The 25,000-nt window shown below is 38.7% G+C and overlaps 1 protein-coding gene across 47 annotated transcripts in view; it reads right to left on the reverse strand.

Annotated features, from left to right (window-relative positions):
* The window catches only part of kcnq1.2 (potassium voltage-gated channel, KQT-like subfamily, member 1.2), a 234,843-nt gene that overhangs the window by 24,249 nt on the left and 185,594 nt on the right, over nt 1–25,000 (reverse strand). For 11 of the 47 annotated variants that reach the window (XR_012400083.1, XR_012400082.1, XR_012400075.1 and 8 more), the window contains one exon: nt 2,870–3,431. The exons of 29 other annotated variants lie outside the window; for them this stretch is intronic. Coding sequence is in view for 13 of the 18 variants with exons in the window: in XM_073942559.1 (XP_073798660.1) it covers nt 3,423–3,431 (9 nt within the window). In the remaining 5 variants the exon portion in view is untranslated. Of the gene's footprint in view, nt 1–2,865; nt 3,432–25,000 lie in introns of those variants that run through there. 7 more of the 47 variants (XM_073942549.1, XM_073942540.1, XR_012400080.1 and 4 more) reach the window with 4 other exon arrangements.

Consider the following 25,000-nt stretch of genomic DNA (forward strand, 5'->3'; position numbering starts at 1 on the left):
TGAGTGAGTGAGTGTGTGTGTGTGTGTATGTGTGTGTTTCTCTCTCTCTCTCTTTCTGTGTGCATATGTATGCCTGTGCGTGTGTTTCTCTGTGTGTGTGTGTGTTTCTCTCTCTCTGTGTGTGTGTGGACAGATGCAGTAAGTGTGTGGCTTGTTGACAGAACACTTGTTTCTTTATAGAGTGACAGCTGTTAAACCCCGCCCACTCACTGGTCCCCGCCCACTCACTGCTTGCATTTAATCATGCTAGGAACAGTTTAGTTTCAGGCTTTCAGATAATAAAATACACTCATCGGCCACTTTATTAGGTACACCTTAATAGTACCGGACCCCTTTTTGCCTTCAGAGCTGCCTTTATCCTTCGTGGCGTATTCAACAAGGTACTGGAAATATTCCTCAGAGATTTTGCTCCATATTGACATGATAGCATCACACAGTTGCTGCAGATTTGTCGGCTGCACATCCATGATGCCAATCTCCTGTTCCACCACATCCCAAAGGTGCTCTATTGGATTGAGTTCTGGTGACTGTGGAGGCCATTTGAGTGCAGTGAACTCATTGCCATGTTCAAGAAACCAGTATGAGATGATTCACGCTTTATGACATGGTGTGTTATCCTGCGGGAAGTATGACTGTGGTCATAAAAGGGTGGACATGGTCAGCAACAATACTCAGGTAGGCTGTGGTGTTTGGGTACTAATGAGCCCAAAGTGTGCCAAGAAAATCTCCTCCACACCATTACACCACCACCAGCCTGAACCGCTGATACAAGGCAGGATGGATCCATGCTTTCATGTTGTTGAGGCCAAATTGTGACCCGAGCATCTGAATTTGTCAGCAGAAATGGAGACTCATCAGAGCAGCAACGTTTCTCCAATCTTCTATTGTCCAGTTTTGGTGAGTCTGTGTGAATTGTAGCCTCAGGCCCCGTTTACACTAGTGCGTTTTAGTTTTAAAACGGCGTTTTAGAATGAAAACGATCCGCGTCCACACTCGCGTTTCACCCAGCGTTTCTGAACTGCTCTCCGTCCACACCAAAACGCTGAAAACGCACATCACGTGACCACACACACACTCTCAGGCAAGCGCTGTAGCCAATCTACCCAGATGAGAGCTGTGCTAGTCGGACTTCTCATCAAGCATCTCCCGCTGGATCTAACCTCACTATATTTATTAAACGAAATATTTCTTTCATCTTGTTGTCTTTATTTAACGACATATTCATTGGACATTGGAATCTATTACTTGTTCTCAGGTAACGTGTTTTGGCTAAGCGCAAAGATAAGTTAATGATTAATGTAAGCACGTAGCCTACATTCTGTATATTGACTGATCGCTTGCCTTTATTTCCTATAATGTATAAACTTATTGTATGTTATACTTTTATAATGGCCATTATCGATTATTAAAACTGATATTCAGCAAAAGAGAGGGTGTGTTTCGTATTTTTACTGAAATTGAAAGGAGACAGTTGTTGTAGGCTCCGTTTTGTTATAAATATGCACACAGTGAAGATGACGCTCATATTTGCAGCACGGCGCCTCAACATTTTTGCTGTCTGTTTAGTTGTTAATATTAAAATGAAAATAGGCAGTTCCTTATATCATGTTTACATTTTATTGTTGAGAAAGTAAAACAACGTAGCCAGGGTGATGTGAATGAAGTTATAAAGTACACTGTTCCCTTTGAAGATTTACCCGTGTCCTCGGTATAGTCTGTTTTCCATATCAAACTGAGAAGAAGAGACTGCAGCCATGATCAAACTTGCGAAGTTTTAACTTACACGGAGAAGATGCAGAACTGAACTGTGCGTGTTAGGCTACTTAATATTGAGGAAAAGCCCCAATCAGAGAGGCGAATGTCTGCAGCCCCGCCTCCGTTTTCAAATGTCTCCGTTTTCCATCATCCACACTGAGACGGAGCAGCAGCGTTTCAGAATGAAAACGGCCTCTCCAGCGTTTTCGAAACGCTCCGTTTTCGGCGCTCGAGAACTCCGGCGTAGTGTGGACGGATGGCGTAACCGTAGCAAAACTTATGCGTTTTCAAACTAAAACGCATTAGTGTAAACGGGGCCTCAGTTTCCTGTTCTTAGCTGACAGGAGCGGCACCCGGTGTGCTCTTCTGCTGCTGTAGCCCATCCGCCTCAAGGTTGGACGTGTTGTGGATTCAGAGATGCTCTTCTGCAGAGCTCGGTTGTAATGAGTGCTTATTTGAGTTACTGTTGCCTTTCTATCAGCTGGAACCAGTCTGGCCATTCTCCTCTGACATCAACAAGGCATTTGCGCCCACAGAACTGCCGCTCACTGGATATTTTCTCTTTTTCAGACCATTCTCTGTAAACCCGAGAGATGGTTGTGCGTGAAAATCCCAGTAGATCAGCAGTTTCTGAAATACTCCAGCCTGTCTGGCATCAACAACCATGCCACGTTCAAAGTCACTGAAATCCTCTTTCTTCCCCATTCTGATGCTCAGTTTGAACTGCAGCAGACCGTCTTGACCATGTCTACATGCCTAAATGCATTGAGCTGCTGCCATGTGGTTGGCTGATCAGACATTTGCGTTACAGAGCAGTTGGACAGGTGTACCTAATAAAGTGGCCGGTGAGTGTATATCTTTTATGCAAATTAAACAATCAAAAGTGACAGTAAAAAATGTGTACTATTTTTTTAAATGCTGTTTTTCTGTACTTTATATTCTTATTTTTATTATATATATTATATTATATTATATATGTTTTTTTATAACTTTGTAAAATGTGTGAGTGTATGTGCATGTTCGTTTGAGAAAGCGTGTGAGTATCTATTAATTTCTCTCTCTCTCTCTCTGTGAATGTAAACTTGAGTATCAGTGAAGGATGATGAAATGTTTTGCTTGAACTGTCACTTTAATAAACGTCTAAATAAGCTCTGGATGTCCTGCCGAACCGGACGTCCCCTTCAGAACAGCTAATGAGTGTGTGTTTTGAGTGAGTCTGGAGCTCAGCATGACCTCGGTCACGTTTGTGTCCAGAACACACTGACAGGCCACCCTCAAAAAAAAACACACAAACAGACACGGCCTTTGTCCACCTGCGTTGTCCTCCTGTCTTCCGTCTCTTTTTTGTGTGTCCCGGGACAAACTGTGGCTCTGTGGTGTATTTTTAGCCAGCGTTCCCTCCCTTCAGCACTGAATGAACACAGTCAGGCAGAAGCGTGTTGACTCTGGGACAGAAATAGAGTGGCGGAGGAAATAAATACAGGTAAAGGCTTTCAGGACAGAATCCAGAGCGTCTATTTTGAACATTCAGTCGCTCCGGTGGGTCTCAGGGACGAGGGACGGGCGTATGCCGGACGTCCCATGGTGGCCTGGAATGGCATGATGGAGAATAAAATAACAAGGGATAAAATGAAGATCTTGTTCGTGCGGTTTGGGTTAGGTGTGTTTTAAAATACCTGGAAAATACAAGGAAAATGGTCATTAGTTTCTAAATTAAGACATGGGTGGGGCGGCATGGTGGCTTAGTGGTTAGCACTGTCGCCTCACAGCAAGAAGGTCACTGGTTTGAATAAAACTAGTAAACTACATGTCATCTTTTTTTAAATGTCATCATTCTAATTTAGACTACTGTTCAAGAGTTTGGGGTCAGTAAGGTTTTTAAAATATTTCTGAAAGAAAAACATTGAGAAAGCCAACATTATGCTATGCTAATAGTAATTTTGAAAACATTAATACATGCTAAAACATGCAAACCATTCGAACATGCTAGCAACAAGCAAAAAACACACTAAAACATGCTAGCACCATCACAAATGACGCGAGAAACTTGCTTGAAATTGATCTGTCTGTCAATCATTCAGCTGAATTGATAAATCATGTTAACAATGTGCTAAAACCTGTTAGCATTGAGTTAAATCATGGTAGAAATCTGGAAAACAATGTGCTCGAAAAAGTAAAAATCAGCTTAAAACATACTAGCAAGGCATTGTCATGTTAGCAACATAATTATTGACTCAAAAACATACTAAACATGCTATACCATGTTAGCAATGTGCCGAAACCTGTTAGCATTGAAAAAAATCATGCTAGAAAACTGTGAAACAAGGAGCTCGAAAAAGTTGAAATGAGCTTAAAACATTCTAGCAAGGCATTGTCATGTTACCAACATAATTACTGACTCAAAAACATCCTAAACATGCTATACTATGTTAGCAATGTGCTAAAACCTCTTAGCATTGAAAAAAATCATGCTAGCAAACTGTAAAACAATGTGCTCGAAAAACTTAAAATGAGCTAAAAACATACTAGCAAGGCATTGTCATGTTACCAACATAATTAATGACTCAAAAACATCCTAAACATGCTATACTATGTTAGCAATGTGCTAAAACCTCTTGGCATTGAAAAAAATCATGCTAGCAAACTGTAAAACAATGTGCTCGAAAAACTTAAAATGAGCTTAAAACATACTGGCAAGGCATTGTCATGTTAGCAACACAATTAATGACTCAAACACATCCTAAACATGCTATACCATGTTAGCAATGTGCTAAAACCTGTTAGCGTTGAGTCAAATCATGGTAGAAATCTGGAAAACAAGGTGCTCGAAAAAGTAAAAATGAGCTTAAAACATACTAGCAAGGCATTGTCATGTTAGCAACAAAATTAATGACTCAAAAACATCCTAAACATGCTATAGCATGTTAGCAATGTGCTAAAATCTGTTAGCATTGAAAAAAATCATGCTAGCAAACCGTAAAACAATGTGCTCAAAAAAGTTAAAATGAGCTTAAAACATACTAGCAAGGCATTGTCATGTTAGCAACATAATTATTGACTCAAAAACATCCTAAACATGCTATACCATGTTAGCAATGTGCTAAAACCTGTTAGCATTGAAAAAAATCATGCCACAAAACTGTGAAACAAGGTGCTCAAAAAAGTTGAAATGAGCTTAAAACATAATAGCAAGGCATTGTCATGTTACCAACACAATAATTAATGACCCAAACATCCTAAACATGATATACCATGTTAGCAATGTGTTAAAACCTGTTAGCATTCAGTAAAATCATGCTAGAAAACTGTAAAACAAGGTGCTCGAAAAAGTTGAAATGAGCTTAAAACATACTAGCAAGGCATTGTCATGTCAGCAACATAATTAATAACTCAAAAACATCCTAAACATGCTATACCATGTTAGCAATGTGCTAAAACCTGTTAGCATTGAGTAAAATCATGCAAGAAAACTGTAAAACAAGGTGCTCGAAAAAGTTAAAATGAGCTTAAAACATACTAACAAGGCATTGTCATGTTACTAACGCAATTAATGACTCAAAACATCCTAAACATGCTATAGCATGTTAGCAATGTGCTAAATCATGTTAGAAACATGTGAGCAATCAATGTTAATGAAGCTTAATGAATCATGCTACAAACAAGGTAACAATGTTAACACATGACAGAAAAGCACAAACAATGTGTTAAAACATGCTATCAATGTGCTAAATCATGCTACATCCATAATGTTTTAAATTAAACGTACTAGCATGTTTGCAGGGCATTTAATCATGCCTCATGCTAGCAATGTGCTAAATCATGTTAGAAACATGTTCGCAATGTTACTGATGAATAATGACGTACCATCCTACAAACACGTTAAATCATGCTACATACGTAATGTTTAAATGATGCTAAATGTACCAACAATGTGTAAAACTGGTTAGTGAATGTTAATCAAATCGAAATGTGCAAAGGCATGTTTACAAGACGTTTAATCAAGCTAGAAACATGCTAGCAATGTGCTAAATCTAGCTGCAAGAATGCTAAATAGCACATACAATTTGTTAAATATTGTTAAAATTATTAGGAATATTAATGGATGTCAAAAACATGTTAGCAACAAGCTAAAATGCTAACAATGGGCTAAATCATGTCAAAATAATAATGATGGCAAATCATGATAGTAACATTTTAGTGCTCAACATGCTCATTGTTTAACTTTGCTAGAAACATGCTAAGGTCAGCATGTTAACACTGATTAGCATTTTGTGAAAGCTGGGTAGTAACACTAAATAATGCTAGAAATGTGTCAAATACAAATGTGCAAAGTCATGTTTGCATGGTTTAATGATGCTAAAGACATGCTAGCAGTGTGCTAAAAGCTAAATATTGCTGCAAACATGTTAAATAGCACATATACAATTTGTTAAATCATGTTAGAATTACTGGGAATATTAATGTATCTCAGAAACATGTTAGCGACAAGCTAAAATAATAACAAAATAATAAGGATGATAAATCATGCTAGTAACTTGTTAGTGCTCAACATGCTCAGTGTTTAACTATGCTAGAAACATGCTTAAGACATGTTAGCACTGATTACCATTTTGTGAAAACTGGGTAGCAACACTAAATGATGTTAGAAATATGTGAAAAGCCATGTTTGCAAGGTATTTAATGATGCTATATACATGCTAACAGTGTGCTAAAAGCTAAATCTTGCTGCAAACTTGTTAAATAGCACATGTACAATTTGTTAGATCATGTTAGAATACTGGGAATATTAATGGATGTCAGAAACATGTTAGCAACAAGCTAAAATGCTAACAATGGGCTAAATCATGTGAAAATAATGATAATGGTAAATAGTAACATGTTATTACTCAATAGGCTCAGTGTTTAACTATGTTTGAAACATGCTAATGTCAGCATGTTGACACTGATCAGGATTTTGTGAAAACTGGGTAGTAACACTAAATAATGGTAGAAATGTGTCAAATCAAAATGTGCAACGCCATGTTTGCAAAGTGTTTAATGATGCTAGAGACATGCTAGCAGTGTGCTAAACGCTAAATCTTGCTGCAAACATGTTGAATAGCACATGTACAATTTGTTTGATCATGTTAGAATTACTGGGAATGTTCATTTATGTCAGAAACATGTTAGCAACAAGTTAAAATGATAACAATGAACTAATTCTTGTTAAAGTAATAATAATGGTAAATCATGCTAGCAACATGTTAGTGCTCAGTGTTTAACTATGCTAGAAACATGCTAACGTCAGCATGTTAGCACTGATCAGCATTTTGTGAAAGCTGGGTAGTAACACTAAATAATGCTAGAAATGTGTCAATTACAAATGTGCAAAGTCATGTTTGCATGGTGTTTAATGATGCTAGAGACATGCTAGCAGTGTGCGAAAAGCTAAATCTTGCTGCAAACTTGTTAAATAGCACATATACAATTAGTTAAATCATGTTAGAATTACTGGGATTGTTCATTTGTGTTAAACACATGTTAGTGACAAGCTAAATAGCTAACAAATATGCTAAATCATGTTAAAATAATAACGATGGTAATCTTGATAGTAACATGCTCAGTGTTTAAGCTAGAAACATGCTAAAGTCAGCATGTTAGCACTGATTAGAATTTTGTTACAACTGAGTAGTAACACTAAATACTGCTAGAAATATGTAAAATCAAAATTTGCAACGCCATGTTTGCAAAGTGTTTAATGATGCCAGAGACATGCTAGCAGTGTGCTAAAAGCTAACTTTTGCTGCAACCATGTTAAATAGCACATACACAACTTGTTAAATCATGTTAGAATTATTAGGAACATTAATGTATCTCAGAACCCTGCTGAAAAATCCAGCTTAAACCAGCCTAGGCTGGTTGGCTGGTTTTAGCCGGTTGACCAGGCTGGTTTTAGAGGGGTTTAGGCCATTTCCAGGCTGGTTTCCAGCCATTTCCAGCCTGGTCTTGCCTGGTCAGGCTGGAAAATGACCAGCCAAATCCAGCTAAAACCAGCTTGACCAGCAAGACTAGCTTGGCTAGGCTGGTCAAGCTGGTTTTAGCTGGTCATCTCCTAGCCTGACCAGCTAAGACCAGGCTGGAAATGGCTGGAAACCAGCCTGGAAGTGGCCAAAACCCCTCTAAAACCAGCCTGGTCGACCAGCTAAAACCAGCCAACCAGCCTAGGCTGGTTTAAGCTGGATTTTTCAGCAGGGAAACATGTTAGTGACAAGCTAAAATGCTAACAATGAGCTAAATCATGTCAAAATAATAATAATAATGCTAGTAAAATGTTATTGCTCAACATGATCAGTATTTAACTGTGCTAGAATATGCTAAAGTCAACCTAGCACTGATAGTTCATGCTAAAACATGCTAGCAACTAGCTAAAAACAATATATAATGTAAAGTTTTGAGAGTACTTTAAGCTTAAAACAGCTCTAGATCATTTTCATTGTGATTATTGTTCATTATTCTGTCGAATCTGAATTTTAATTAGTGAGTTTGTAGCCTCAAAATCTATTTGAGCGATTTCATATTCGCATTCCGTCTCTTTCCTAACTATTTATGAATGTCAATGCGCAGCATGTTATCATAGCTAGCGGCTGCATCATGCTCTATGCTAGTGTATATCATGTTACGTGGAGATTCAGTCTGTGTTCCCCAACTCGTGTGAACGGCATGTAAATAAAGTTCACTGAGAAACAGGAAGGTGTGAGAACGTAAACAAATATGAACCCGTGGGAGAAACTCAAGCTGAAATGTGAAACTCCACACCTCCGCTCGCGTTTCCCTCGTCTGTATTCAGTTTTCGGACACTGGATCCGTGCATACAGTATGAACAAACATGGCGGATCATCTCCATGTTTACAGTGACATCATTGAGGTGAGGTTTGTTTGCAGGATGGTGTTGTTCTGCAAACGCTGCATTGATAAAACGGTTTCGCATTTCTGACGGTTATCGGCAGGGAAACTCCACACTCACAGGAAGGTGACATAAGACGCAGGAATCTGAATTCCTATAGTATCATATAGATTCGTTCTCATGAGCATTGTGGGTTTGTTCATACTGCGGGGGTTTGCTTTGAATAATAGGGTAACATTTACAATTTATTAGCAAATTAGGGGTGGCGCGGTGGCTCAGTGGTTAAATTTGTAAGTTACTTTATTGAGTTGTATTAAAACAACATGAAGGAATTGTGTGGAACCAAGCATTTATTTACAGTGAATGCGGATTCTCAAGCGTCCAAACAAGAAGTGTCTAAAAGCGTACAATTATTCTGCTCTGAAAATAGACGTCAAACAGAAGGGAGTTTGTGTAAATACATCCGACAGCATCACAGAGAGAGAGACGAGCAAACATGTGGAGGAACAAGAATGAGCCGGAGAGATCGCAATCCACACACAACAACAAACACACACTGACACGAGTAGATCAACGACACACAATCATCTCTCTCACCACTTAATATCAGCTGGGTTTGAATATCATTACCTAATGGTGGATTAATATGCATAAATGCAATCTTTTACTTGGCTCGCTTGCTCAAACTAGTCCAGACAAGACTAATAACACAAAATTTAACACTTTTTCACACTATTAAACCCATGTTAAGGGACAGATAACACACTGTATGTATCTTGTATACATACATACATACACACACACACACACACACATATATATATATGTGTGTGTGTGTATATATATATATATATATATATATATATATATATTATAAATATATATATATATTTCTATATATATATTATATATACATACATACATACATACATACATACTTACATACATACATACATACACACACACACACATACATACATATATATATATATATATATATATATATATATATATATATATATATATATATATATATATATATATATATATATATATATACATATATAAAACAAACTAATTATTGGCTGGTCTGTGTGAATATGTAACTTTATATATAATAGATATTTACACAATATTTACTAAATAAAAATACAATAAATAAAATAAAATATTTAATAAATTAATAAATTAACTAAATATTAATAATAAAATATTAAATGTTTTGAAAACAATGAAAAACAATGTAAAAGATTAAATAAATGCTGGTGTGTGTAAATATGAAACCTTATAATAAAATATATATTTGCACTTGGTTATTGCTAAATAAAATAAATTAAATAAAGAATAAATTAATAAAAGTAAAATAAAATAATATTTAATAATAAGTTAACAAAATATTATTTATTAAGTTTATTTTATTTTATTATTTATTAACTATACTTTATATAAAGTAAATGTTTACTTTTGTTTTTTGCAAAATAAATAATAAATAAAATAAAACCAAATTAAAACAAAATAATATTTAATAAATAAATACGAAGAAAATAATAATAATATTATGAAATATTTTTTAGAAAATATAAATGATAATATAACAGTTATTTTTTTATATATTTATATTTTTGGAGGTTTTTACCTTTAACTGATCGCACAGTAGAGAGTATTGACAGGAAAGCGAAGGGAAGGATCGGTATAAGACCTCAAGAGGGAAATCAAACTCATGCCACCATGAGCACTGGAGTGCATGTGTCGACACACTAACCACTACGCCATTGGCACATTAAAAGTCTTACACACATTAAAATCCACAACGCTCAAAGCACACCAAACAGAACCCTATAGCAGACGCACGTTATATTTATGTACATGTTTAGTGTTTCCGCACCACCTGCTCTCTGTAAATAAAACACAAATATGAGTGTTTTCTTCCGTGTGGGATTTTCCACAAACCTTTAACATCAGTGGCTTTAATTAGAGACAGTCTGCAGCATCAAAGTCTGACTGCATAAGAAGATTCATACGAGGATTTACACAGAGATCTGGCCTATAGTGTCAGAATAACTCTATAAAGACTGAGTTTAGGTTTGAGGTCTGATGTCTCCACACACACACACACCTGGAGAACAAATACACCCGGTCAGCTCGCAGCCTGCAAAGTCATCAGTGCCGCCTGCAAAATGCAAAGTATGCGGCAAAATAAAGTGGAGGAGCACATCTGGAGAAGCTGGCAGAAGATTATGAGCTCCAGAAAAAAAGATAGAGTTGCCCGTTTCCATTCATTTCACTCTCTGATGATCCCTTTCACAGATGCTGGAGGAGCGACTGTGGAAAACACACACGCACACACATTCTTGTACAGCTATCTTTATGGGGACTTCACAATCACATAGAGATAATTATTTTATACTGTACTGTATATTCGATCCCCCTACCCCTAAACGGAAATATGTACATTCTTATATTTTCTTATATTTCTACTCACTGGCCACTTTATTAGGTACACCTTACTAGTACTTGGACCCCCTTCTGCTTTCAGAACTGCCTTAATATTTCGTAGCATTGATTCAACAAGATGCTGGAAATATTCATCAGAGATTTTGCTCCATATTGACATGATAGCATCACACAGTTGCTGCCGATTTGTCGGCTGCACATCCATGATGCCAATCTCCCGTTCCACCACATCCCAAAGGTGCTCTATTGGATTGAGATCTGATGACTGTGGAGGCCATTTGAGTACAGTGAACTCATTGTCATGTTCAAGAAACCAGTCTGAGATGATTGAGCTTTATGGCATGGTGTGTTATCCTGCTGGAAGTAGCCATCAGAAGATGACTGTGCTCATAAAGGGATGGACATGGTCAGCAGCAATACTCAGGTAGGCTGTAGTGTTGACATGATGCTCAATTGGTACTAATGGACCCAAAGGAAATCTCCCCCACACCATTACACCACCACCACCAGCCTGAACCGCTGATACAAGGCAGGATGGATCCATGCTTTCATGTTGTTGAGGCCAAATTCTGACCCGAGCAGTTGGACAGGTGTACCTAATAAAGTGGCCGATAAGTATATACACCACACAAAAACTGTTTTAAGTGTTAAACGACTAAAATCCAGAAGTAAGCTCGGTCACACTTTATTCTGATGGTCTGTTTGTTGTATTTAAGTTACATTGCATCTACATGCCAACTGATTCTCATTAGATTATAAGTAGACTGTTAGCTTGGGGTTAGTGTAGGTTGACATGTACTTGCAAAGATTCTTATAGCCAGTTAAAAGTCTGAAGGAGCAGAATCAGCAGATATTAAGCAGACAGTCTACTAATATTCAAATGGACCATTAAAATAAAGTGTTACCGTAAGCTTTAACTCATATAATGCACACACTGCCACCTAGAACACTGCATCACAGAGCCTGTCAGATTTAGCAGTTTTCTTCAGAAGGAGCTCCAACTCTAGTTTGGGAACATCGAGAAACTGAAGAGATTTGTACAAACAGCATGATGGATGTCCACTGACTAGTTAGTCCTCAGTTTGGCAAACTCCATGAAAACAGACCTTACTTAGCCGAAAACCAACCCTCCACCCACTTCTGAGAGACCTGAACAGCGGCTCTGTGAGCTGAATCAAATAAAGGCGGCCGGCGTTCAGCTTTATTTTCTTTTTAAGGGCAGGGGGTGGACGGAGGGTGGCCGTGACTCGCTCTTCTTCTGTGGTGTTTGGAGTCGGTTTCTTCCCACAGCTGTGCAAACCTCCAGCAGGAAAACAGCAGCGACATTCCTGCCGGGTCCAGATCCATCCAATCCCAAAAGCAACAGCTGCCTCCGTCCCGCCGAGCCCTTCCTCCAGAGCCACGCGCCGCTAAACCAGGCCTTCTGGATGAACTCGGGTTGGTTTTGTCAAATTAAATAGTAGTGACAGGCAGCAGGGGTCAAATATTCTGGATGGGGGACTGTGAGCGAGGGTCTGTTGACGTATATGAAGCAGGTCTGTTTTGATAGCGATAAGAATGCAGCTACTTTTTTAAACAAAACAGAAAAGACTGTTGAAATTATGACACAAATGGCATGGAGGAGGCGGTCGGAGCGTCCTCAGAGCGTTATCTGAAAAACGGATGTGGGTCTGGAGTGGCAACTCCCACGCTCGGGTGTAGCTGTGGAGGAGGTCACCGTAAATCCACACGCAAGTCAAACCTGCTGCTGTGGAGCAAATCACTGCCGCGGAAACTCAGAGTTAGTGCTGGAGATCTGAAGTGTTGGAGGAGAATATCTGAGCTCTTCTGACTTTAGTAACCACCTAGCAACCACACAGAACACCCTAGCAACAACATCTTCACACATCCCAATCACAGTTCACCATACAGCAGTTTAGAACCCCATAGCAACCATAAGCAATAACCCTAACAATCTACAGTACTCTAACAACCTCCAACAACACCCAGTCAACCACATAGAACAATCTAGCAACCACATATCAAACTCTAGACACCACTTAGAAAACACATTACAACCACACAAAACACCCTAACAACCACACAGGACACTTAACAACCACACAAAACACCCTAACAACAACATAGGACACCTTACATCCACACAAAGCGCCCTTACAGCCACATCAAACACCTTACAACCACACAAAACACCCTAACAACCACATAGAACACCTTACAACCACACATAACACCCTAACAACCACATAGAACACCTTACAACCACACAAAACACCCTAGCAACAACATCTTCACACATCCCAATCACAGTTCACCATACAGCAGTTTAGAACCCCATAGCAACCATAAGCAATAACCCTAACAATCTACAGTACCCTAACAACCTCCAACAACACCCAGTCAACCACACAGAACAACCTAGCAACCACATATCAAACTCTAGACACCACTTAGAAAACACATTACAACCACACAAAACACCCTAACAACCACACAGGACACTTTACAACCACACAAAACACCCTAACAACAACATAGGACACCTTACAACCACACAAAGCGCCCTTACAGCCACATCAAACACCTTACCACCACACAAAACACCCTAACAACCACACATAACACTATAACAACCACATAGGACACCTTACAACCACACAAAACACCCTAACAACCACATAGAACACCTTACAACCACACAAAGCGCCCTTACAGCCACATCAAACACCTTACAACCACACAAAACACCCTAACAATCACATAGAACACCTTACAACCACACATAACACTATAACAACCACATAGGACACCTTACAACCACACAAAACACCCTAACAACCACATAGAACACCTAACAACCACACAAAACACCTTAACAACCACATAGGACACCTTACAACCACACAAAACAACCTAACAACCACACAGGACACCTTACAACCACACAGGAAACTTAACAACAACACAAAACACCCTAACAACCACCTAGGGTACCTTACAACCACACAAAACACCCTAACAACCACATAGGGCACCTTAAAACCACATAAAGCACACTAACAACCACAAAGGACGCCTTACAGTTACACAAAACACCCTAAAAACGACACAGGACACCTTACAACCACACAAAACATCCTAACAACCACACAGGGTACCTTACAACCACACAAAACACCCTAACAACCAAACAGGACACCTTACAACCACACAAAACATCCTAACAACCACAAAGTGCACCTTACAACCACAAAAACACCCTAACAACCACAAAGGGCATCTTACGACCACACAAAGCACCCTAACAACCACCTAGGGTACCTTACAATCACACATAACACCCTAAAAACCACATATGACACCTTACAACCACACTTAACAACCTAACAACCACATAGGACACCTTACAACCACACAAAACACCCTAACAACCACACAGGACACTTAACAACAAAACAAAACACCCCAGCAATCACATAGGACACCTTACAATCACACATAACACCCTAACAAAAACACAGGACACTTAAAAACAAAACAAAACACCCCAGCAATCACATAGGACACCTTACAACCACACAAAACACCCTAACAACCACACAGGACTCTTAACAACAAAACAAAACACCCCAGCAATCACATAGGAAACCTTACAATCACACAAAACACCCTAACAACCCCAAAGGACATTTAACAACATTAAAAAGCACCCCAGAAATCACATAGAACACCTTACAACCACACAAAACACCCTAACAACCACACAGTAAACCTTTCAAACACACAAAATACCCTAACAACCACGCAGGACACCTTACAACCACACAAAACACCCTAACAACCACATATGACACCTTAAAACCACACAAAATACCATAACAACCACACAGAGCACCTTACAACCACACAAAACACCCTAACAACCACATATGACACCTTAAAACCACACAAAATACCATAACAACCACACAGAGCACCTTACAACCACACAAAACACCCTAACAACCACATATGACACCTTAAAACCACACAAAATACCCTAACAACCACACAGGGCACCTTACAACCACACAAAACACCCTGACAGCCACACAGGCCACCTTAAAACCACACAAAATACCCTAACAACCACACAGGGCACCTTACAACCACACAAAACACCCTGACAGCCATACAGGACACCTTACAACCACACAAAATACCCTAACAACCACACAGGGCACCTTACAACCACACAAAACACCCTGACAGCCACACAGGACTAGTTACAACCACACAAAATACCCTAACAATTACACAGAACACCTTACAACCACACAAAACACCCTAACAACCACACAGAACACCTTACAACCACACAAAACACCCTAACAACAACATAGGACACCTTACAACCACACAAAACACATTACAACCACACAAAATAGCCTAACAACCACACAGAACACCTTTTCAACCACGCAAAAAACCCTAACAACCACACAGGACACTTGACAACCACACAAAACACCCTAACAACCAAAACAATCTAAAAAGGACAAGAACACCCTAACCACCTAGAACATTTGTACCATATAAACCACTCAGAAACCTCGTAGAATCCTGTAACAACCACACAGAACATGAGGCCTCCGAAAAAATCTGTAAGTTGTGGTCACCAAGGTGTTAGCAGGTCTCTATTGTTAAAACTAAAAATAAACAAGCTGGCGTTAAACCAACAGGAATTTGATGTCGTTGGATTATTGTTGTTTCAATAATAATAACCGGCTGGGTCAGTGACAAATGCAGGGTGGAGAGTCATGTACAACGCCCTCATTTACTGTAATGAAAAGCACACAAACAGAATTTAACTAATGGCTGTGATGCTTATTTACTTTGCATATTTCATTATACATAGATATGTGCTTACGCCTGTGAAAAAAAAAATGGTTAAACTACTTTAAGTACATTCAAACCTCCATGATAGACTTTTTTTTTGCTATTGGGAAACTAGGAAAAAAGATTTCGAGTTATTGCTTTAACTTCACTGTTTTTGCCACCAAACAATTACCCACATCAACTTTAACAACAATGGCAACCACACAGAACCCCCTAGCAACTACATAGAACACCCCAACAACCACAAAACACCCCAAAAACCACAAAACACCCTAGCAACCACAAAGAAATTTTTAGAAAAAAAACACATAACACCCTAGAAACCCCAAAGAATACCAACACAAACCCAAAACACCTTAGAAACCACCCAAAACACTCTATCAAATCCCAGAACAAGCTAACAGCCACATAGAACACTCCAGCAACCACAACACACCCAAGCAATCACAAAGAAAATCCTAGTAAAAACACACAACACCCTAGAAACCACACAGAACACCAACACAAACCCAAAACACCTTAGCAACCACCCATACTTATCTAGCAAAAACTCAGATCAACCTAACAACCACACCGAACACCCTAACAACCACAAAACACCCTAGCAACCACAAAGAAAATCCTAGAAAAAAACACAACACTCCAAAAACCACACAGAACACCAAAACAAACACAAAACACCTTAAAAACCACCTAAAAAAAACTCAGAACAACCCAACAACCACACAGTACATCCAAACAACCACAAAATACCCTAGCAACCACACAGAAAACCCAAGCAAACACAACTTAACAACAACGTATAACATTTTAACAAAAACTCTTAACATTTTACAACTACACAGAACACCCTGACAACCTTAAAACACCCTAGCAACCACACAGAAAACCCACACAAACGCAAAACACCTTAACAACAATCTAGAGCACTCTAGCAAAAACTCTGAACATTTCACAACCACACAAAACACCCTAGCAACCATATAGGACACCCTAGCAACCACATAGGACACCCTAGCAACCACATACAACACCTTAACAACCACACAAAACAGTCTAACAACCACAAAACACCCTAGCAACCATATAGAACACCCTAGCAATAATTAATTATATACCATATACCATTATTATAGTTGCTACACTATAGCAACTACGAGTGTGTCGGTATGTGTGTGTGTGTATGTTTGTGTGTACAGCTGCACCTGGAACATTGTGTCTTGTCAGAATACCAGAGTAGCAATAGCAATTCCAGGAGCACAGAACAAGGAAATGATTCAGCTACCTGAACACACACACACACACACACACACACACACACACACACACGCACACACACACACACACACACACACACACACACACACACACACACTGGCCTTGCATGTTAAGGATTTTACAGACCTATTAATTTAATACCATACAGAATGTATTTTATTATCTAATAATAAAATACAAATTATTAAATAATCTAATTAACTAAATACAAATTAATATATGCATCCATTCAATACTTTTAAAAACCATTTAAATATTAAAAAGATTTTTTATTTAAAAATTAATTTATTATTATTATTATTATTATTAATAAAAGTACTAATAATAATATTATATTTTCTAACAAAAATTATGACTAATATATTTATTTAAATTATAAAGATAAAGTAATAAATAATAAAACATATTATTAATAATAATAATCATTATATAATGTACATTTTACATAATTTACACAATTTACATAACATTTATTGATTGATTAATTGATTGATTTAATATTTGATTGGTTTAATAATAATAATAACACTAATAACGTACACTCACTGGCCACTTTATTAGGTACACCTGTCCAACTGCTCATTATTGCAAAGTTCTAACCACCCAATCACATGGCAAAAACTCAATGCATTTCGGTTTGTAGACATGGTCAAGACGTTCTGCTGCAGTTCAAATCGAGCATCAGAATGGGGAAGAAAGGGGATTTAAGTGACTTTGAATGTGGCATGGTTGTTGCTGCCAGATGGGCTGGTCTGAGTATTTCAGAAACTGCTGATCTACTGGGATTTTCACGCACAACCATGTCTAGGTTTTACAGAGAATTGTCTGAAAAAGAGGAAATATCCAGCGAGCGGCAGTTCTGTGGGCGCAAATGCCTTGTTGATGAGGTCAGAGGAGAATGGCCAGACTGGTTCCAGCTGATAGAAAGGCAACAGTAACTCAATAAGCACTCGATACAACCGAGGTCTGCAGAAGAGCATCTCTGAACACACAACACGTCCAACTTTGAGGCGGATGGGCTACAGCAGCAGAAGACCACACCGGGTGCCGCTCCTGTCAGCTAAGAACAGGAAACTGAGGCGACAATTCACACAGACTCACCAAAACTGGACGTTGGAAAAAACGTTGCCTGCTCTGATGAGTCTCCATTTCTGCTGCCACATTTGGATGGTCGGGTCACTGTACTCAAATGGCCTCCTCAGTCACCAGATCTCAATCCAATAGAGCAGCTTTGGGATGTGGTGGAACGGGAGATTGGCATCATGGATGTGCAGCCGACAAATCTGCAGCAACTGTGTGATGCTATCATGTCAATATGGAGCAAAATCTCTGAGGAATATTTCCAGTAACTTGTTGAATCTGTGCCATGAAGGATTAGGGCAGCTCTGAAGGCAAAAAGGGGTCCAACCCTTTACTAGTAAGGTATACCTAATAACGTGGCTGGAGAGTTTAATTCTAACAATAATATTGGCTAATGAAATTGCTTAAATTCTAAAAAAGCAATGAATGCTTATTTTTTTTGTCACTAATAACACCTTACATATCATTTATTGCTTGATTAATTGACTGACTGACTAAACAAACTCTTTTCAGACTCCAACATATACTGTGGCACAATGTTTGTCCCCATCTGTCATCACAAAGTCTAAAAGCAATGCTCCTGTGACAAAAAAAGTGAAACCGAAGACATTCCTGCACAACATTTTCTCCAGCAGCCCAATGCATGCAGAAAGGTTATTATCAGCCGGTGTTGATCTGCTCAGCGGAGTGAGTCCAGCAGCTGACAGGTGGACGCAGTGCATCAGATAAGCTCAAACTCATGGCGTTTCATGCTAATGTCAGATTCCTGTGCGCTCGGGTTTCTCCTGGCACTCGCCGCTTTTGCTCCATTTCTGTGGCATCAGGAGAGATTTAAGTAAAGCTGCATTGAGTTTCAGCAGCGTGTCTGTCAATCTGTCAGTCTGCTGCACTTTCACTCAGTGACGCTCTGCTGCAGAGCTTTTAACCTGCTCATTCAGCCAGCTTCTTTATAAAAGTGCTGTTATAGATATAGTGTGGCTGCTTCTTTGTCCTGCTCACTCTGTAGATAATGAGATAGCCTCAGACATGATTTACTTAATCAAACAATGCCTTCTCTTTATGTTCTGTGTAAACAACATCATGCAGATTTGTCTACAAAAGCTATTCCAAGCATTCAAGTAGCAATCAATTTCAAGATGCAAAACAACCTTCCACAATTAGTGTGTGTGTGTGTGTGTGTGTGTTATAATTGTAGAAATGTGTATTTTATTGTAATTTCGTTTAATTGGTGAATACTGTATGTTTTACAAACAGCAGAACAACTTGCATCCAATTCCTTACAAATAATATCTGCAATTAAAAACTAGCCTAGAATGCCGTCAGCTAATAAAAACAACTAGCCTGGTGCAATGTTCGCTGTTAAAAACTAGCCTAGAGAGCAGTATGCAGTTAAAAACTAGCCTAGAATGCGTTTAATAACTAGCCTAAAGTGCTGTTTGCTGTGAGAAACTAGTCTAGAGCACCCTCTGCTTTTAAAACCTAGCCTAGACCACATCTAAAAACTAGCCTAGAGCACCGTCTGTTGTTAAAAACTAGCCTAGAGCACAGTATGCAGTTAAAAACTAGCATACGATGCATTTAACAACTAGCCTAGAGTGCCGTCTGCTATTAAAAACAAGCCTTGAGCACTGTTTACTGTTAAAAACTAGCCTAGAACGCCAACTGGTGTTAAAAACTGGCCTAGAGTGCCATCTGCTGTTATAACTAGCCTAGAACACCACCTGGTGTTAAAAAAACTAGCCTAGAGCAACAATTGCAAGTAAAAACTAGACTAGAGCGCCGTCTGCTATTAAAAACAAGCCCAGAGCGCCATCTGCTGCTAAAAACTAACCTACAGCATATCTAAAACTAGTATAGAGTGCTGTCTGCTATTAAAAACAAGCCCAGAGCGCCATCTGCTGCTAAAACTAACCTACAGCATATCTAAAACTAGTCTAGAGTGCTATCTGCTGTTAAACATTAGCCTAGAGCACCATCTGCTGTTAAAACTATCATAGAGCGCCATCTTTTGTTAAAAACTATCCCAGAGCGTCATCTGCTGTTAAAAACTGTCCTAGAGTGCTGTCTGCTGTTAAAAACTATCCTAGAGCAACATCTGCTGTTAAAAACTAACCTAGAGCGTCATCTGCTGTTAAAAACTATCATAGAGCGTCATCTGCTGTTAAAAACTATCCTATAGCGCCATTTACTGTTAAACACTAGCCTAGAGCACTATTTGCTTTTAAAAACTAGCCTAGAGCACCATCTGCCATTAAAAAACGATCCTAGAGCATCATCTGCTGTTGAACACTAGCTCAGAGCACCATCTGCTGTTAAACACTATCCTAGAGCGCCATCTACCGTTAAAAACTATCCTAGAGCGTCATCTGCTGTTAAAAACTATCCTAGAGCGCCATCTACTGTTAAACAATAGCCTGGAGCACCATTTGCTTTTAAAAATTATCCTAGAACGCCATCTGCCATAAAAATTTTCCTAGAGCGACATCTGCCGTTACAAACTATCCTAGAGCGCCATCTGCCTTTAAAAACTATCTTAGAGAGCCGCCTGCTGTTACAAACTATTCTAAAGCGCTGTCTGCAGTTAAAAACTAGCCTAGAGCGCTGTCTGCTGTTAAAAACTACCGTAGAACACCGTCTGCTATTAAAACTAGCCTAGAGCGCCGTCTGCTGTTAAAAACTATCCTAGAGCGCCATCTGCTGTTAAAAACTATTGTAGAGCACCGTTGGCTTCAAAAAAACTAGCCTAGAGCGCCGTCTGCTGTGACACACTAGCCTAGAGTGCCGTCTGTTTTTAAAAGCTAGCCTAGAGTGCCATCTGCTGTTAAAAACTAGCCTAGAGCGCCATCAATTGTTAAACAATAGCCTATAGCACTATCTGCTGGTAAACACTAGCCTAGAGCGGCATCTGCCATTAAAAAGTATCCTAGAGTGACATCTGCCGTTAAAAACTATCCTAGAGCGGCATCTGCCGTTACAAACTATCCTAGAGCGTCATCTGCTGTAAAAACTATCCTAGAGCGTCATCTGCTGTTAAAAACTATCCTAGAGCGTCATCTGCCCTTACAAACTATCCTAGAGCGACATCTGCCATTACAAACCATCCTAGAGCGTCATCTGCTGTTACAAACTTTCCTAGAGCGTCATCTTCCGTTACAAACTATCCTAGAGCGTCATCTGCTGTTAAAAACTATCCTAGAGCGTCATCTGCCCTTACAAATTATCCTAGAGTGTCATCTGCTGTTTAAAAACTATGCTAGAGCGCCATCTAGAGCGTCGTCTTCTGTTAAAAATGATCTTAGAGTGCCGTCTGCTATAAGCAAATGTATTTTTATATCGCAAATAAAAGTTCAAGCCAATCATTATGCTAATGTTTAGCCTAACAAGACAGTTCACCCAAAAATGAAAATTTGTTTACTTGTTTCAAAACTTCAAAAGAAGATATTTTGAAGAATGTTGGAAACCTGTAACCATTGACTTCCATAGTGTTTGTTTTTCCAACTATGGAAGTCAACTGTTGCAGGTTTTCGTCTTTCTTCAAAATAGCGATAAATTCATAAAGCTCTGGAACCTCTTGAGGGTGAGTAAATTATTATTTTTTGGGTGAACTACCACTTTAAACAGGTCCTTTGAGTTCATGCAAATTCTTAACTAACGTCAGTCCTGGTTGGATGAACCTAAAGCTGCTTCCTCTCGCATATACAACAAAACAAACAAATCCCTCTCAGTTCAGCGTCTAAATCTCAGATCTAAATCCTGGTAGATCTGGGTGTAAATCATCAGGTGTGTCGCTGGAGCGTGGACTGCAGGAGAAACAGCCATTAGCCCATTATCTTCTAAAATTACCCAGTATAAGTGTGTCGTTTATGGGCTGCATTAGAGCCTCAGTAATGCGCTGTTCTGCTGAGACACTAAAACAAACCCAGCTATTGTGCGGAGGCTTATGCGGTTTTATAATATACACTGCTGCTGAATGCTTGATTCTGATTGGCTGATGACCATTTAAAGGTGTGTCATTATTTTAAGACAAATACACAGCTAAAGTAGTTTTGAGTGAATCAGCTCCATATCACTACTCAAAAAAAAAAAAAATCATTATATTTGTATAATTCAACAGCCTGTAGTGAACTATTCTTTACATAATATAATATAAAATTATATAAAAATTGTATATAAAATTTCATTTAACAGGTCTGCTGAATCCTTGATTCTGATTGGCTGATAAGTAGGGCTAGACAGAATCTGCAAATTTCTGTGGAGAATTTTGTACAAAAAAATCTGCGGATTTATGCGAAAGGATTTGTAATAAATATTATAAATAATAACTTATTATATAATTTAATAAATTAAAAATTAAAATGTTTTTTTTTTTACTTTTATTTAATGTTTACAATGCAAATCCAATTAGATACACTTATTTGGTAAACAAAGCAAGTCTCATATATCTACTAAAAGACAAAAATATGACTTTACAAACTGTATTGTAAATAAATTGTATGAACAATTTAATATTACTATTATTATAACAATAAAATTAGTGAAATGAATTAGAAAACTGAATAAATATACATTTACACACATTTACACAGGTGAATACATAGACTGATGGGCTAAAAATCTGCGTATTTCTGCGTGTGCAGATTCCATGTGGGCCTACTGATGAGCATTATAATGCTGTGTTCACACCAGACACGGAAGAAGCGTCAAACGCGAGTGATTTAAATGTTAAGTCAATGCAAACGTGCGAATAGACATCCTGCGGTGCAATACGTGTGAATGGTGCGGCGTGAATGACGCGAATGACCTGGCGCGAATGAAGCAAATTAAAAATGATCTAGTAGACTCAGACACTCAGGCCTACTGATGAGCATTCTAATGCTGTGTTCACACCAGACACGGAAGGAGCGTCAAGTGCGAGTGATTTACATGTTAAGTCAATGCAAACATGCGAATAGACATCCTGCGATGCGATCCGCACGAACGATGCAAATTGCGCGAGTGGCACGGTGCGAATGGCATGATATGCGCGAATGGCGCAATATACGCGAATTGAGAGTTTTGCAAGAATCGCTCGAGTTCAGAAATCTGAATTTCAGAGGACATTCGCTCCTCGTTAACCAATCAGAAGCTTGTTTTTGTGGGGGCGTGATTATGACGTAGCGCCTGCTGTTCGATTCCTAAGGGAAATGCACCACTCAAAGGATCTAGTGGACTCAGACACGGCCCTAAACGTATCAACGCTGTTTTTCAGCCTTCATAAAGCACATAAACACTGTTATTTTCTCAATAAAATCCATGTTAGCATTTAGCAACGAAGCTAGAGTCACCAGGCAGACAGTAGCCTTGCCCATCACGCGAATACACGTCTGTTCTGAAGTGAATTTGACGTGTGAATGAAGTAAACTTCACGTGGCTATTCACGTGTTCACGTGGCTATTTACGTGCGAATAGCGTGATTTATCTGTGCATTCCGCGTCTGGTGTGAACACAGCATAAGGTGTGCTGCTATTGTCAGATAAACACACAGCTAAAGTAGTTCTGGCAGGTTTTAAATGCATCACAGCATCGTTAACTAAAAAAGTCATTATAATATTTAAATCCATGGCATGTAGTCAATTATTCTTTACATAATATAAAATAACAGAATACAATAGCAGCAACATACAATACATTTTGCAAAGAATTATATGACAGGATTTTTAGTCTGTTAAATGCTTGTTTCTGATTGGCTGATGAGCTTTTTAAGGCGTGCCGTTATTGTCAGAAAGTAGTTCTGGCAGGTTTTGAGCGCATTACAGCTCCATATCGCTACGCAGAATGATCTCAGTCATTTCACAGTCAAAAATCACATCAAAACACAACTGAAGGTTCTGGATGAGATGTGGAAGAAACTAGTGCTAGACTCAGAAGCAGTTTGAGGACAGAAATCTGACAAAACCTCAAATACAACATCTAAACACTGGCTTTAGCTGTAGAAACCATAGTATAAGGAGAATAATGCACTCTCAGCCATTGAATTATTAGAGAATATCCCACACTCGTATCCGTGTACCTGTGTGTGTGTGAGTCATTATCTCCATTACAAACTCGCTGACCAGGACAAGCCACAGGATTTTCAGATTTACAAGAAGCGCTTGTTTGTGAATAAATGCACTTAAGTCTGAGATTTAACCTCAATGCTGGATCTGTGCTGAGTCTAAATAATAGCATGAGGCCATCGAACGCATGTCATTTCAGTGGAATCATTGAGAGAAAAGACGATTCCAGTCATTCCAGATGAACCCAGATGAGGTTTCCATCCTGAAAAAAAGGCTGACGGAGGATCAGTGCATTAGGTACTCAGAGCAGTCTAATGACAGACTGAGGCGTTCATACAGGATGATCTAATCTGAGGGATATTTCACACTCGGAATTGAGTGATTTCATGGATAATTTGATATATAAAGAAAATAATATGCATAGAGACATATTGGCATATATAGTTGAAGAATTATTAGCCCTCATGTATTTGATTCCGCAATTTTTGTTTAGGAGAAAAATTTGTTCAACACATCTCTAATCATAATCGTTTTAATAACTCATTTCTAATAACTGATTTATTGGTCAGACTTTACAATAAGGTTCATTAGTTAATGTTGATTGATGCATCGACTAAGATGAACAAACAATGAACAA

Source organism: Danio rerio, chromosome 25 (genome assembly GCF_049306965.1).
Source record: "Danio rerio strain Tuebingen ecotype United States chromosome 25, GRCz12tu, whole genome shotgun sequence".
Classification (NCBI taxonomy): domain Eukaryota; kingdom Metazoa; phylum Chordata; class Actinopteri; order Cypriniformes; family Danionidae; genus Danio; species Danio rerio.